The sequence below is a fragment of the Podarcis erhardii genome, assembly GCF_964252035.2.
Source record: "Podarcis erhardii genome assembly, chromosome: 17".
NCBI lineage: Eukaryota > Metazoa > Chordata > Lepidosauria > Squamata > Lacertidae > Podarcis > Podarcis erhardii.
Window position 1 is genome coordinate 20,038,148 of NC_138515.1, and position 17,251 is coordinate 20,055,398.

The following is a 17,251-nucleotide window of genomic DNA, read 5'->3' on the forward strand; positions in this document are numbered from 1 at the left end:
CTGTAGCACAGTTTTCGAAACCATTCTGTCAAAAATACAGTAATACAAAGTCCAGCTTTAGTGTCACTAGCTCACATTTTGTTTTCCATTTACAGAGGCCACGTTCTTGTTCTGTTTCGGGGTTTTTTTGTCGTTGTTGTCCTGGAATTGAATCATGCAATAGAAGTGTCAAAGGCTTGGATTTGCTAGTGGCACTGAAGCTCCTTTCACAAATTCAACATACATTTGAATTTCAACACACAGATATTCCTAAGAGTAATAACTACGGAACCCTTTTTATTATATATATAAAAAAAAACTACTTACAACCATTGAAAGAGGAGAAGAGGAAAAAATGCAACGACAACAATAACAACAACAAAAATAATGTATAAATTGACCATCTCCTACTTTGTCCCCTTTTTACTATTAACAAATGTGACCATTAGAGCTGTGGCATGGAAACAGTACAAGAGTTGTCATGGCAATAAGTTTGGCTGATGCAAAGGTCATTGTGCAGGGTCAAAGGGCAAACCCAGTGGTCCATGTTGTCCTCCAACTGTGGTGCTCCAGCACACCCACACAATTTTGAGGAAATAGATAAAAAAAAACAGGGGGGACTATCAGAAAGTGCAAATAAGAAGGAGGCAGGTTTCAGCTCCTTCGGCATAGAGGACATTCAATTATGAGCTTTCACTGTTCAACGTGATTAGCCTGCATTGTATTTTGTTTCATTTATTTATTCATTTTTAAGCATTTTCTATAGAAACCCAATAAAAAATAAAGAGCCTAGGAAGCATGCAGCTGGTAAATGTTAACAAAAGACCTTGAAAGGAATATGTAAACTATATTCAATGTCATGCTTTTTTAAGGCATTAACTGCCAGCAATGTTGTAAGAGTCGTTTCTTTTAAAAAGTCAATACTGTACATCGAATACGGGATAGCTCTCTGCAGCCTTTGCCATCTCACACAGTACACAAAATTTAGAGGGGTTTTTTTTTAGGGACAGGACACAAACTCTGCTGACAAAGCTCAGTCTGTTCTTGTGCAATCTCATCCATTTAAGTCCTTACAAATGTCCTAGTTGCAAATCCAAACTTCTGCTCCCTGAGGACACAGCTATGTGAGACATAAGTACTGTCTTAGTTTTCTGTCTGTCCTGAATGCTCTGTGAACCTACTCTTTAAATACCATCATGTAACAATCACAAAAACTTTTGCTAAAGGCCATATATACTAATAAAAATTAAAAAAAAGACAGTGGTGCTTCCAACATTCTGAAATGCTCCAAAACCCAACTTTTCCAATACTAAATACAACAAAATAACCTTCATAAAATATAACTTTTCTCCATTTACAATTTCTTTTAAAAGGATTAGTAGCCTATGCTTTTCAAGCATAGGGAAATATCTCCTAACATGGACAGATTTCTTTATTTTATTTTTTTCCCGTTTTAATACATAAATTAAGAAGCTGGAGAGTTTTAACTCAAGTCCAGCTTCCAAACAAGGAATATTCTTGTTTACTTTAAAAGCGGAAATGGCACACATTTCCATTATAATTGCTAAAAATTAGCTTTACAAACGAGGGTGCTTTAAAAAAAGAAAGAAAATCTTAACAAAACTATACAGTGTACAAATTACTGTCTACAAGGTAGGTGGGTCCATTAAGAAGATTATCCATTCTTCTCGAACTGCAGCTTCACAGGTTCATTCACATATTTTAAATGGAGCTGCCCACCTGAACACACCTATATTGCTATATTTAATATTTTGCCATGTCTTTATGTACAGTCTCCTTCGCTGCCTTTCCCCCACCCCTTAGTCAAGCCTCAAACGTTCACGTCACTCTAGGGGAAAACACACTTCAGTGGCACTGCCAACGGGCCAGGGCTCCAAAGCAACTGAATAAAAGGCAGAACAGTGCACATAGAACAGGGTGACTTGATTTAGTCATAGTTCCTGATGAAGGAAGGAGGCTCAGACTAGATTTGAGTTCACGACATTTCGTTGAACAATTGAATTTTCAGCTTTAAGGAAATTTAAGAATAGATAGTATTTGATGGGTACAGTTGTACCTTGGAAGTTGAATGGAATCCATTCCAGAAGTTCTGGAATTCCACTTCCAAAACATTTGGAAACCAAAGCACGGCTTCCGATTGGCTGCAGAAAGCTCCAACAGCCAACCAGAAGCTGCGGAAGCCCCGTTGTACATTCGGCTTCCAAAAATAGTTTGCAAACCGGAATAGTCACTTCTGGGTTTGTGGCGTTCAGGAGCCAAAACGTTCAAGAACTAAGCTGTTTGAAAACCAAGGTACGGCTGTATTGTTAAAAAGGAAGGCAGAAAAAAACCCACAGAGATCACAGCCTTGAGATTACTAAACTTGCATATTAAGTGTTGTTAGGAATGATGGGGCTGGATACAAAAAATATTCAATGGGAATATATTGTTTTTGCAGAGCAAGTTAGCCTTCTATAAATAAGATGATCTTCCCTATTGTTATCAATTTGTTTCATTGATGCAACGATTGTTCGGGAGTTCATTTGAGTCCACGGAAATCAGAATTAATTAAATTATTGCACTTTAAAGTCTGAAATATATGTTTCAGTCAGCTTCACTGTTCTGGGTTTACGAAGTGTCCTGCATGGTCCATACATGCTCATTGTTAACTGATAAGCCAAGAAAACAATAATGACCGATTTTATGGGGCCATGGCCTAAGGGATTTCAGGGAAACCTTGTACTTTTCAGTTATTTTCAGTTATTTCAGATAGCTATATATTTAGTGAATTAATTCTTGATTCAGCAAAATATGAAGCTTACATTTTTTAAAATTGTATTGTTTTTTTTAAAATAAACCAGCTTTGCCAGTCATTCGTCTTTGCAGATAGAAGTCTATTTAAAAATGTTTCAGCTGACGCTGCCTCAAAATTGGAAGTCAAGATAACTCTGGAAAAAGCCCACGTTCGATAGCTGCTGTTGTCATGCTCATCACCATTTTAAAGAGAATCCGAAAGGGAGAACACAACAGCAAGTGCAACATTCACCATTGGTGGTGATTAATGGGCAAATTGGTCAAAATGTAGCCAGTGATCCAAAAAGCCACACAGGTAACCCCATAAGTAAAGTGGGACTTCTAGATTCAAGGCAATTTTTACACTGGTTTCCAATGCAGTGTAAGGAAGCTGCTGTGAAGAAGGGGGAAAGTGACAAACTATTATTCATGGGCATATCCTGCAAGGAGCAGCAAAAGGGTTCACGGTGGCTCTGAGCGCTTTGCAGTTGCAGAATGTTATATTCTCCCAAACTATTCTCCTTCCTATTCTGAAGGGAAATGTCACCCTGTCATAGTGTTCATCCTCTGTGTGCAGTGTCTGTCAGTTCTAGAAAAAAGACAGGTTGGGAAACTTTTTTGAAATGGATAACATTTCTTGGTAATTTTACTATAGTAGATAAAATTGCCTGCCCATACAAAGCCAATGGCAGATAAAAAAACATGGGTATTGGGTATATACTGTATTTTTCCGTTTATAAGATACCCCCATGTATAAGACGCCCCCTATTTGGGGGGAATCCGATTTAAGAAAATGGGGAAAGATCTATCCGTGTATAAGACGCCCCCAAATTTTGGACACTATTTTTTAAGGAAAAAAACCTAGTCTTATACACGGAAAAATACAGTACACCTTGGAGCAGCTTTTCAGATTATATTTGGTATTCAGGTATAATAAGTACCCAAGGACAAAATACATGTCAAAATATCATGTCAGTTGTGAAGAACACACACGTTAGCCCTGTCTAGATACTGGTTTTCTACGGGGAGCGGAGGGGAGAAGAGTTTGACACATACTACTCAGCCCCCTCTTGATGCATAATGTGCAATGAGGACAGTAGGCTAGGCTGGCTGGCGCCATCTTGATCAGCTGTCCCACACAGAATACTACAATCTGCACAGGGCTAACGTCCTCCCCGGTAGAATACAGGGAAACAGGGCCCAATCTTAGAGTCCCTTTAGACAAGCTGCATGGGAAGAAGTCAGTTTTGCCTCTTTAGAAGCACTGGTTTGCCCCTTGCCTGCCTGTGCTAAGAACACAATGCAAAAAGAGGGTTCCATATCACAAATTTAACAGCAGTGGCTCCTTCGCCAAGGGAAAAGAGTCCTACTGGGGAATACCTACCAGGTATACCACTGCCAGAAGCAACTGCTCTCAATATGAGAAGATGTCATGAATAACCAAGCTCTCAAACAGAAGGACTTCACTAGGTTACAGTGGCTAGACTTTCCAAGGGTCCCTATTTACGAAGGACAGCCCGGGATTTACAGAAACCGTCTTAGTCTCTGTTTTGATCCCAGAATGTCCCCCCTTTCCTTAGGACGTCCCTGTTTCCATCGGAGAAACGTTGGGAGGGTATGGAGTTATGCAAGCCCTGAGCCAAGGAGATAAGCAGCTAAACAACCTTTAGGTGACATCTGAAGGTAGCCCTGTATAGGGAAGTTAATTAATGTTTTAATATATGTTGGAAGCCACCCAGAGTGACGGGGGCAACCCACTCAGGTGGGTGGGGTATAAATAATACTACTACTACTATTATTATTATTATTATTATTATTATTAGTCCCTATTTTCATCGGAGAAATGTTGGAGTCTGTATGATTCTGTATTTTGCGCTTGGGTATCTGTGTACAATACAAAACATAGCGTAATAAGCTGACTTTGGAGAAGAAAAAAGTTTTATTGGTATGTTATTGTTTATCTGATTCCTACCTCAAAATATGCTTTTAATCATGCCATAGCATGGGGCAATATATTTTGTAAAAATTTTAACAGGCTGCTGCTCTCTGTGGGTCTTGGGAAAAAAATCAAGAGTTTTTTTTCTTCAAGTCAAGTCTGCCTCCAACAGAATCCATTATTAGTATTTATCATCGTCATTATTTACCACTGTTATTTTAAAACCAGAAATGAGTTCAGCTTGCACCCCAGGTGGAAAGTTAAAAAGAGGACACCTTGTTGAGATATTTTTTTTTTTATCACAGTAGGCAGAAGAGTCGCTTTGTAGCCCTCACCGGGCGAATGGTGCACTGCTTCACAGCTACACTGTTCACAAATCCTTCCCACCCACCCAGAATAGATAGATATATGTATGTATAAACAAAAACAAAAAAATCCCCTGCCCATCTCTCAGTACACAAAAGGACCTAATCACACTGCAAAAATAGCAGTACCCACTTTGGTCAATTAAAACAAACAAACAAACAAACAAACAAACAAACAAAAAAGCATACATTAATCTTTTGTCTTTTAAATCTGTGTACTTACCTAGAATAACCAATACAGCTAAAAAGCACTACCTACATAGGCAAAACTTGGTATTGCATAATTCGTATAAATTTGAATCCCCTCCCCCCAATATTAATTGGAAGATGAAAAACATGAAAGATTAATAGAAAAAACACCAAAATACTGAAAATATTGCTGGTCGATTACAATTTTCAAGCGGCAACTATACACAGCCATGATATGCTTTATAAATGTGAGATAAAGTTATAACTGCTTAAAAAATCCATGATGTCAATTTTTTTTTTTTTTCGTTTTCCCATCTTGGAGTACAAAATATTTTGTCATAAAAATGGTAAAGATTTAAAATGATAATAAATGCAGCAAAACAAGTGTAGTGATGTCACTTTTTTTTTTTTTAGATTTCAAGGCAAGGCACGTTATGTGGACATTATAACTTCGTGCAAATTAGGATTACTGGATAAAGTAGTTTTAATTTTTATTTTTTTTTTATAGAGACATAGAGGCAAAATGTATCCGCCCATGCACGTTCCTGTCATTATGAGAAATGTGTCAAACAAGGCTAATTTCTGAGAGCACCATGCAAAGATTTCAGCACCCTGTTATTAGACTTTCTAAAAGAGTGCATTTTTAAAAAATATATTTCACCCCCCCTACCCACCCAACCCAACAACCTGGCGTTCCCAGTTTGTAAACTGTAAGCTTTGTCCCTATGATGTGAATTTACCTCTCTCCCGTCTCTGTGATGAAGGTTTTATAGAACCTTTCCCATTCTCTAGGGATTCTTCTTGATGCAACCAGTAACTTTAAATAAATAAAATACCTCAAAGAGGCAGAAGCTAAAATCAACATAAGTGCTGTGTTTCAATCAATTTCTTTTTCTCAAGTACATGATTTGTCTTGATTTAATTAATGCCTTTTAATGCCCCCCCTTCAAAACTGAGGGGAAAATAGATTTGTTCAAAATACCTTTGAAATTCTTCTTGTTTTTTTTTTAATCCCCTCAATTTAGAGTCCAAGGGCTAAAGGACTTATAACAATGATCCCCTTTAGATATACTTTTTAAAAATTGCACTTGCCTCTAAGTGTTTTCCTTAGTGGGGGGGGGGAATTATTTTTCGTGTCTTCCTCTTTTTTGTTTTTACGGTCATATGAGAAGATAACACATTATTTAAACCTAAAGTGAGGCATCAATTCTATAAAATGCCTATTTGTTTAAATGACTTCCTGAACATTTCAAACTAGGTAACGCAGTAGGAAAAGGCTGGGTTATAAGGGCCAAAGTTAAACAAATTTGGATTGATCATTAAAGGCTAAATTGTTTGTTTTTTTCCTTAGAGAGAAAAAAAAACTTTTAGAAATTAAGAGTGCTGAGAAAAGCTGGCCCACTGGCCCCAATTCTCCTGCAACTCTGTTGGATGTCTCCTAGCCTTTGTTTTGAGAGCTAACTAGGAATAGTGATCCCATGCGTAAACACCAAGAATACTAAACCAATAAACTAGCTTATCATGCAAATATTAAGGCATCTAGAAAGTCAGTTAAAATATATTGTCAGAGACAGAACATCTATTTCCCAGTGGATTTCATAGAACAAAGGCTACTTAGGAGGAACATCTTTCTACTCATCAGTGAAATATCATCGACCCTTTTTTTTTAAAAAAAAAAAAAAACATCGTTACAGTTTCAACCTTAAGGGAATTAGTGATTGTAAGTGCTGCAATTGCTGGTCTATGTTTCTTCTTTCTTCAGGTTCTTCTTTCTTCTTCTTCTTTTTTTATTTGTCCCGTCTTCCTTTCTTTTATAGTATTTTGTTCAGTTTCAATCTCCCTCAGTTGCTTGTTTCTGCTTGAAGGAAAGGTTCTCCAATTAGGTTCAAACCATAATTTTGGACGCTTGTCGGCAGGATTGGTGTCCTGTTTGATACTTGAAAAGGGACCAAGCTAGCCCAGGTACCAGGACTGTTGAGGGAAAAGAAAAGAGAGAGCAAAATAATTGTTTAGAATATGGTAGCAGCAATAACCTAAAAAAATAAGAATTAAGATTGGAACATCACCCAGCTCCATATTCTAACAATTCTTCTAACAGTACATTAATTATAAATATTGAGATACAATATGCTACCGGTGTTATTTACGCTAATTGACCGATCCTAAAACAAGCACCATAGCAGTCTTGCAATCCAATAAACAAAGTTACCTGATTGTAAGTCCCACCGAACAAAACAGGCCCTGTTTCTGCATAGACATTTATAGGATTGCATTCTTATTCTCACGGCGGAGAATAGTATGCCGGTTAACAGGCAGATAGGTCACTGCCAATATTTAATTATTTACTTATTGGGTGCTCTAAGGTTTAGTCAGAGTAGACCCACCGAAATGAATGTACCTAACTTAGCCATGCTCATCGTTAACTGTAATAAGCCTACTCTGAATAAATCGTATTTGAAAAGCACCCATTGGAAATTGGATCATGCCTTGACAGAAATCCAAGTTCAAGTGAGTGGAAAAACTGGCTGTCAGAATCCACCTCCCTGAGTTGCTTTTTAGGAGTAAAGTTGTGAACTTATCTGGGTTTTTGTTTTCTTAAGGCTCATAACTTTCTAATGTTCAACAATATTTTCATGGATTAAAAAAACAAAGTAGCATTTGCAACACCATTCACATCTAGTGCTTGAGTGCAAAACAGCCAGATCTTTTTATGTTTGTTGTGTGTGGTTTTTTTTTTGGGGGGGGGGGGTTAAAAGAAATATTCAATGCAAATAAATTATCGTGGTGACAAACAGGATTGTTGTTGCAGCATGACTAATAAATTTAATTTAGATGTTTATCTAAACCTCTCAAACTTCCCAACTTATGACTCTTAGAAATGCACCATGCAATATATTTGTCAATATTGTTTATGAATCCCGAGGGAAGGATAACTCTCATACGTTAACACTGTGCAGATACCACAAGAATTTTATAACCCTCTGACCAGAAGTGTGTTGCGCAGCATAGGCCTTTCTTAGGAAAAAGTTAGCACTTTTCAGAAATGGTACTAGGCTGGGGAGATTACCCTTAAGGAAATGGTGCTTTAAAATGTCAAAGCAGTAGTAGCTGAGATGGTTAAATTAAAAGAATAGTTCTAGGTTAGAACCCTGAGGCACATTAAAGACAAAGTACAGAGTTGCCACAAGTTAAGGTAAAGGTAAAGGGACCCCTGACCATTAGGTCCAGTCGTGACCGACTCTGGGGTTGCGGTGCTCATCTCGCTTTATTGGCCAAGGGAGCCGGCATTTGTCCGCAGACAGCTTCCGGGTCATGTGGCCAGCATGACTAAGCCACTTCTGGCGAAACAGAGCAGCACACGGAAACGCCGTTTACCTTCCCGCTGGAGCTGTACTTATTTATCTACTTGCACTTTGACGTGCTTTCGAACTGCTAGGTTGGCAGGAGTGCCACAATTAGACCCACTGAAATAAAGAGACATGACATGGGCCCATTAATTTCCATGGGTCTACTCTTGAGTAGAACTTAGTTAATTATCTGAAGAAATGCGCATGCACACGAAAGCTTATACCAAGAACAAACTTAGTTGGTCTCTAAGGTGCTACTGGACAATTTTTTATTTTTTATTTTATATATTTAGTTAATTATGACACACATTAAATTCATCCATTATTTTTGAGGCAATAGCCCATGGATTATGAGTGCAGTCATGGAGATTCCACCAAAAGCAGCTTCCCTCTAGTGAGTGATTTCTACCTTCATGTGTAGTCATCACAATCTGCATGGTCCTCCCTGGCCCTGCTGGAGATTTATAGCGGCCACTGATGGAATTGTGGCCATATACATGACAAAGTCCTTGTTAGTATAGTGGTAAGTATCCCCTCCTGTCATGCAGGAGACCGGGGTTCAATTCACCAATGGGGAGAAGCGCACATTGTGAGGGACACGGGTGGCACTGTGGGTTAAACCACAGAGCCAAGGACTTGCCGATCAGAAGATCAGCGGTTCGAATCCCCGTGACGGGGTGAGCTCCCATTGCTCGGTCCCTGCTCCTGCCCACTTAGCAGCTCGAAAGCACATCAAAGTGCAAGTAGATAAATAGGTACCACTCTGGTGGGAAGGTAAACGGTGTTTCCGTGTGCTGCTCTGGTTTTCCAGAAGCGGCTTAGTCATGCTGGTCACATGATCCGGAAGCTGTATGCCGGCTCCCTTGGCCAATAAAGCGAGATGAGCGCTGCAACCCCAGAGTCGGCCACGACCGGACCTAATGGTCAGGGGTCCCTTTACCTTTACCTTTACATGGCATATAGACAGCTTGGCTGCTTACAAGCATAGTTCTTAAAGTAGTCCTTAGTGTTGCTCTGCACAGATGCCCAGGTGGGACTGCACAGAGTCCACACACAAAAATGAGAATTATAATGTAATGCTGACAGCAGCAGCAGCACAACTGGGAACAAGCCCTAGGCTTAAGCGCTCCTCCCTTCTTCCTTTATGCACATGGCTTGATTCAGAACTTCCCAGTTTGATCAAACCATCATTTGATGTTGTACTTGAACAACTGAGACAGGCTCACTTACAAGCAAGCTCACTTACAAATCAGGGTCCACAAACCACTATCTGAACTTGCAGTAATCTATGTTTTGTGCGTAAACATTGTTCTCATAGTTTGTTGTGTTTGAGTGCAACAGCAAACTAAGGTTTGAGCCATACAAAAAGTAAAGCACTAAATGAAGAAGGGAGTGAGTAGTAGGCTCACTTGTAAGTCTCTTAAGCCATGGTTTGTAAGACAGTCTTAAAGCAACCAAGGCAAGCACTTCCAAAGCATTATATATAAGGCACATATCATTTCTGATTGGGAAGCTTTTTGGATGGAATCTTTTTTTGGATGGAATTATTTCTCTTCTGAATGCTTCCTGGTTATATCACCAAGATAGCCAGTGGGACAGTTCAGCGAACACAAAATCTGTGCTATTTTGTCCAATTGCTGCCCAGTTAATAAAATGTTCAGTAAAGTGGTTTCCTAATGCTATAGAGGTAGGCATAAATTTTTGAGCAGTGTTTTTAAAATACACCCATTAAAATTCATGACAAAAGAGGTAACTGTACAGAACTTTGTTCACTGAAAAATACTAAAGGAAGTATTGATAATAACCTATTGGCATAATGCTACTTAATGTCTTCTCCTTCCACTAACAAAAGGTCACTTCTGAGGAAATGGGAGAACAGCAGAAAGAACATGGAAAATATAAGTATAATACTCAGGAATACTCAGCTCTGCTTAGGGCATTTGAACATTGTCTAAGAGACACAAAAAATGTCTGATTTGAAAATTATGCCTTCCATAAAAAGGATACCCCAGAATTACTTCAAATTATCTGATGGCAACTTCAACTTCTGCTGCTAATCATATATTTTCATTGCATAAGGGAAGAGAATAGAATTTAAAGTGAACATATTGTTTAGGTATGCACCATTTTGACTGTCTTGTTTAGCAAAGCTTTCTGCTTATGCACAGAGCTAGAAACCTAGTAAAACCCTGCAACACAGCCCCGTCACTTTCTCTACCCTCCCTCCAAAATCTCCCTCTGTTTTGAAAAAACTGGACAATTGATTTGTATCCTTCAGCCTTTCTGGGAAGTGCCTTACGTTTGTGGCAGCCCAATTTGCACTTATAGCCGTGTGGCTGTATGTATATTAATCATGCATGAATGGCTAATGTCCTTTAGACCCCACTTCAGATCTAGAGCAGATTCTTCTATACATTTTAGCGACCAGAAGCTGAGCGCATACATGCTGGCTCCTGTAAACTCTTCCAGCACCACTGGCTGCTGTTGTTGCGGGATCTTACTATTCCTGATTAATATAGTGCTTGCCTCTTCCTCTTCCTGCCAGTCAGCTGCTATTGGATCCCAGTTCCCAAGCATAGCAAATGCCAGCACAAACTAAGGAACTTTGGCACTGGCACTATCGGAGAGTCTGTAACACAGAAGGCATACATCTCTCACTCTCTCAAACTACAAGTCTTGGAGTTTCCTCTTCAAACACTGAGCCACATTCAACCACCAGCAGAAGCCTGTGTCAGGACTTCTTCTAGCTCAGCAGGGCTTCCTCGGTTTCTTCTCCCCATGTTTCCCCACATCCCAGGCTTGGGGGTGTCAGGAGAATCCCCAGACAGCATTTGAGAGGAGGAGAGGGGAGATCATTCCAACAGACATGCAGAAATGCTTGCACCAATGCAGTGGGCTCCTAAATCAGGCATAGGCAAACTCAGCCCTCCAGACATTTGGGGACTACAATTCCCACTATCCCTGACCACTGGTCCTGTTAGCTAGGGATCATGGGAGTTGTAGTCCCAAAACAGCTGGCAGGCCAAGTTTGCCTATGCCTGTCCTAAATGCTACACTGAATTCTTCTCTCTCAAAATGTTGCCTGCTCTGTTCTCACACTGCTGTTCCTGCAAATATAACAAGCTATAGATAACCCCTCAGAGGAGAATAGGTTTCCATAAATATCCTCAAGCATGGTCTACAATTTAGCACTCGCTGCATCATGGTAATAATCGTACAAGTCCAAACCAAGCTCATCTGAAAATCTACTTCTGGGTAATATGTCCCTTGTGGTTCGAGGACCCGATCGCCGTGCAGTGGAATGAAACACAAGGACACGTGATATAAGGTTAATGGGCAAGAAAAGGCTACAACTTTATTGATTACAGCAAGTGAAAAGGTATTGGCTTAGGCATTGGATTACATCAGCTGACTCCACCCACTTGTAGAGGGGTGGGTGAGTCGGAAAACAAGGGGGTTTATTCACCAGTAGGTGGAGCCTGTTGATGCTAATCCAACTATAAGCTCTCCCCTGATGTCACCGAGGGTCGTGCCATGGCCTCCCGCCACGCAGGCATCGGACAGAATACACGACCACCGGATTCCTTTAATGGAATACCCAAAAACTGAAGGCGCAGGTGATGGCCACACCTAGCCCTTTGACACCACAACACATTATTCCAATGCCTAACCTAACCACCAATACCACGAAAGTTGTGACGATTGCTACGAGGTAGGCGAAAAAACCAAAAAGCCTAATGCCAAATGGAAAAATTCCTACCAGGCCCCCCGGACAACCAGGGTGACCAACCTAAGGTCCATAGCAAGGCCAAAAGAAAACTGAAACCTGCTCTAAGGGAGTGGAGGGTGGGTGACTCGCGACGGGACAACAAAAAGTGAAGGCTGGGAGGCTGGCACCACAGCAATTCAGGCTGCTGTACACGCCCCTTTGAAGGCACCTGGTTGGGTGCCTGCCCGTGGGCGTGGGCACCAGCCAGGTGAGTGGGAGGCAGGGGGCAAATGCCCCCTGCTTGAGGCGGAGTCCGGCTCCCGGCCACAACCACTCTTGCAGGGAGGAGAGTCTTTATTTTCCCATGGTTAGGCCATGAATGTACTCTAAGCCAAAGTAATGAAAACTATTATCCAGTGCTTTTCCTGATGGTCATAATCCTCATGAGAACATATCCAAGAGTGCTAAAGTAAATTTTACTCTTTATATCTCCGAGAAAGCAAAAATTTGCCCTTTATTTTGCTGAGAAAGCAAAATGAATGCGACTGTACATTCGTTGCTTGTATGTTTTCATCTCCCCCAAACACTGGAGAAGTTACAGTGGGAGAAAGAAATGGGAGCCAATAACTGTGTCAGATTTGGGGTGGTGTCCGGCCATTTTATTTAGTAAAATGTTCTTCCCACCAACTTTTCCTCTTTATGGGGTCACTGTTATGAAGAAACGTGAAATTAGAATTGTACAGTGATTTGAATCCCCTGATCCTTATCTTGGTTATCTTTAGATATGCAAGTACAGTTGTACCTCGGGTTAAGTAGTTAATTCGTTCCGGAGGTCCGTTCTTAACCTGAAACTGTTCTTAACCTGAAGCACCACTTTAGCTAAAGGGGCCTCCCGCTGCCACTGCGCCACCAGAGCATGATTTCTGTTCTCATCCTGAAGCAAAGTTCTTAACCTGAAGCACTATTTCTGGGTTAGCGGAGACTGTAACCTGAAGCGTATGTAACCTGAAGCATATGTAACCCGAGGTACCACTGTACATGGTTACTTGGCAATCAGCTGAAAATAGGAACCTACAAACAGTGGCATTGCAAGGGGGGCGGTTTACCCCAGGTGCCATGTCTGGAGGGGTGACAAGAAGGCACCCTGTGGGGTGCTCGCCCTTCCATCCCTGAGCGCATCACGCCACCACATGTGGAGGATCCTCCATTCGTGGCTGCAGCTGTGAGCAGAGGATCCTGCCAATGTCCATACAGTGTTCGAGCGGCACCGGCGGCAAACCACTATGTACAACACATGCACGGTGTCGCATGCAAGAGCTGTATGTAGTGACACCGCACATGCGCTGTAGATAGCGGTTTGCCGCCAGTGCCGTCCGTACGGCGCTCAGGCGGCACCGGCGGCAAACCGCTACGTAGGGGCATGTGCGGTGTTGCATGCATGCGCTGTACGTAGTGATGCCGCACATGTGCCCTACGTAGTGACGCCATGCATGCATCGTATAGCGGCGCAACGCATGCACAGCCGGTGTTTGCCCCGCCCTGGGTGCTGGTTAGCCTTCATTCACCCCTGCCTACAAACTTCTATCACAATGTTCCCCAGAAGTGTAGGTCATCTTAAGCCTACTATTCGTTGTCTTTATGTGGGCAGTGTCACACATATTTATGTCAAAAGTTAGCAAAATTTCTATTACCAGTTCACCAAGAATGGATATATACTGTATTCCTGTGATTTCTTTTTTCACAGTGACTTGGGCCACATATGCATTTTTTTTGCAATGTTTTGTTTTGTTGATAGAGGGAAGACACCTAAGGTTACGTTGTAGTTTTAGGTATGAGGCAAAAATAAATTGAGGTCTAATTCCAACACAGATTTAGGGCTATGTAAGCACATCTAACCATGCTGGATTCAGGGCAAAATCTCTGTTATTTAGTTTGCTTGAAATGAGACAGTACTAAAACAAAGTAAGCGGCACTGATAAATGTTTTGCAGTTCACATATGTAATAGCACAGAAGAGGTTAACCTCAAAGCATTTCAGCTTCCAGGGTGCCGATTCCGGTTTCTGTGACAGAACCTTAACTTGATCCTTTTCAAAAGTTATTTTTAAAGTTGGCAAGAATCACACAAGCACTGACTATCTGCCCCCCCAATTTTCTGTAACCTTTTAAATAAATTTTGCACAGCGGTTCATTACAATGTGCACTTAATGAAAGTAACAATTAGCATTTTATTTTTGTTTACTCAATAAACATGCCAAACACTCACAGAAAAGACAAATCACAGTATAAAAAAACAGTTTCACAGTTGAAGAAGACACTACACACACACACACACACACACACACACACACACATTTTAAAAGTGATATTCTGAAATCATCAAGGGGTTAATGGTGCTCTTACCACTTCTAAAAAAAACCAAGAAACCATACTCATCCTTCTCTAAGAACACTGCTAAAATCATCTGACAGGAAACATAAGATTAAGTTTATCCTACCTAACTGAACAAAGAGCGCTTAGAACAAGCAACTGGTTTACTGCAGCGCGGGAACTTTTCTAATCCTGCTGGAATCTGCAGTGCAACTCTCAAAGTACAGCTGGGGGGGAGTTGCTTTCTTTCGAACATTTTGTCTGTGGATTCCCCTCATTTTAGTCACATTGTAGGGTTTTGTTTTTGTTTTGTTTTTGTTTTTTGCCGATTCTTCCATAAAGGTTAACTTAAAGCTTCAAACATAATCATGTGGAAAATGGACATTATTGATTCCTATGGTCCATTGTTCCTCCATTCTGAGTCCCTGAAGTTCAAGTTCAATCTGGAATTACATCATGTCTGGTTTCTCCTGGTTACCAGACGGCTTGAGACGTGACCACAGCTACAGAAAAAACAAACAGGTTTCTTCACGCTTCGGCTCCCCTATCGATTCAAACAAACTTCTCTCTCTCTCTCTCTCTCTCTCTCCCCCCCCCTCTCAAGTATGCTTCAAGTATGGAGCATGGTTAATTTAGAGATTAAGTTCCAAATTAGATTATCTAATGGCATCTTAATGGATTGCTGACCCATTTCCTGTGGGATGGCAGCATGCAAGTCTGGCTGGAATACAATTAATTTCTTAGGAAGTGTTCCGAAGATGTTTGCTTAGATGGAAAGGAAACATAATTCTCTGCACATCTTGTTTTATTAGGGAGTTGGGTGGAAAGTGTAACAGAGATAGTGACAAACTGATAAAAAAAACCAAATCCTTCCAGCTTTCCCCACCACTAATGATTTTATCAGCAATGTTTTCGTTTCGTTGTTTTTATTTGCAAAAGTTGAGTTTGCATTTTTGTCCCAAGCAAGCAAATACATTATACAGAAAGTAACCCCGTGGCTAACTGCAGCACAAACTTTAACAACAACAACTACTACTACAACTACAACGTTACTTGATTTTGATTAAGTTCTTTGAAAGTTTGCCTGTTTTGTTAGAATCCAAAATCTGCAGGGCTATTCTCATTCTCCCTTCCCCCACATGCCAAAGCTTATTCCATCTCACTGCCTTATCAGCATCAGCACCACAGCTCTTTAGAGGGGTTGGGGGGCAAAGAATGCCGCTCTAAAAAGTTGAACATTAAGAACACCCCTACGGCTACAGCTGAAAAGGAAATTCAGCACTCTGAGAATAAGGCTCTCCTCAGGAGCTCTAAGAACAAACCAGCTGTTGTACTGTACTTCTGTCTCGAGATAACAAAGTGAAAGCAGGAAATGCCTGGGCAAAGCAAAAGTAATGTTAAATTAGCAGCTATCCCTTCAAAAAAAGGACTGAAAAAGGTTTGCTTTTTGAAATATAAATTACAATACCTTGACAATGAGTGCCTTAACACTGTTACCGTTTTTGAAAGACTTGGCAGAAAACAGCCAAAGTTCAAAACTGCTAACGACCCAGCCCTGCAATAATAGCAGCCTAGTAGCTGCTGAAAAATTGAGCCTCGTGAACACTAGTCTACACTGGAGCCTACTTGTGCAAAGCTGATTTCCACGTGGTTCAGATTATTTGAGCAGGAGCATACAAACGCTTTTGTTGAGGCACTACTGGATTTTTAAACTCAGTTTTGGTTCTCTGTTTGCACAATTGGCTTGAATTTTGTAACAGTGCAGCAATTCCTATGGCTTTTTTCAGCTGAGGACATTTTTCTGATAAAGAATCTGGTTTGCACACTGCCAAAAAGAAACCCTCTTGCTTTGTGCATCTTGCCTTCAAACAATGAGGTGTTCAAACAACGCTACCACCCAACATGCACACATATAGGTACGGAATGAATTAGGAGTTTGTTTGAACATCCTTATATGTCTTCTGCACTAGGGGTGCAAAGAAGCCAGGGCACCAAATATATTTTTGATTGTTAACTGAGTGCTTTGTTTTCTTGGGAAGTGAAATTGTTCACAATTAAAGAAGGAAATCCAACTGTGCCTGGGCGGGGCTTCAGGAGGTCAGTCCTACTGTGAGGGTGGATAAAGCATGGAAAAACTTCTCTGATGCACTCACTATGTTTCCATATGGGCATTGTTTGTCTAATACAGAAGTATTTGTCCAAGACAGGCGTAGGCAACCTAAGGCCCATGGGCCACAAGTGGCCCACGGGAGTCGTTTAACTGGCCCGTGAAATGAGCTTCACGCAGTGCTGGAAATCGCATCTGCGAATGCTCAGGCACTGAAAATCACATCTGCGCAGATGCCGAAAAACGTGTCTGTAGAGACGCAGATGCTGGAAATCGCAGCTGCGTGCAATCCGGCCCACAGAGGGATCTCCACTGGAGTGAACTGGCCCAGGCGAGGTAAACCTTGCCGACCTCTGGTCCAAGACAAGTCTTGATGTTAATGACAGCAAAGGTTTACGTGGTGAGGTAGCACTGCAGAGTCTCCCTTCCAAAACTGGTGTTGCTATACAGGGCCGTCT

At 41.0% G+C, this 17,251-nt stretch overlaps 1 protein-coding gene and 2 long non-coding RNA genes across 18 annotated transcripts in view; 2 read left to right on the forward strand and 1 right to left on the reverse strand.

The window, feature by feature from the left end:
• Nucleotides 1-17,251, forward strand: part of LOC309332595 — a 417,968-nt gene that overhangs the window by 56,706 nt on the left and 344,011 nt on the right. The window lies entirely within an intron of this gene.
• Nucleotides 6,943-17,251, reverse strand: part of NFIB (nuclear factor I B) — a 296,978-nt gene continuing 286,669 nt past the window's right edge. For 14 of the 16 annotated variants that reach the window (XM_081845173.1, XM_081845180.1, XM_081845179.1 and 11 more), the window contains one exon: nucleotides 6,943-7,233. In XM_081845173.1, coding sequence (XP_081701299.1) covers nucleotides 7,104-7,233 — 130 coding nt within the window. In that variant the 3' untranslated portion in view covers nucleotides 6,943-7,103. The remainder of the gene's footprint in view (nucleotides 7,234-17,251) is intronic. The other 2 variants (XM_081845176.1, XR_014152063.1) reach the window with 2 other exon arrangements.
• The window catches only part of LOC309332597, a 40,018-nt gene continuing 32,923 nt past the window's right edge, over nucleotides 10,157-17,251 (forward strand). The window contains exons 1-2 of the long non-coding RNA XR_014152223.1: nucleotides 10,157-11,871; nucleotides 12,668-13,359. This is a non-coding gene — a long non-coding RNA (uncharacterized lncRNA). The remainder of the gene's footprint in view (nucleotides 11,872-12,667; nucleotides 13,360-17,251) is intronic.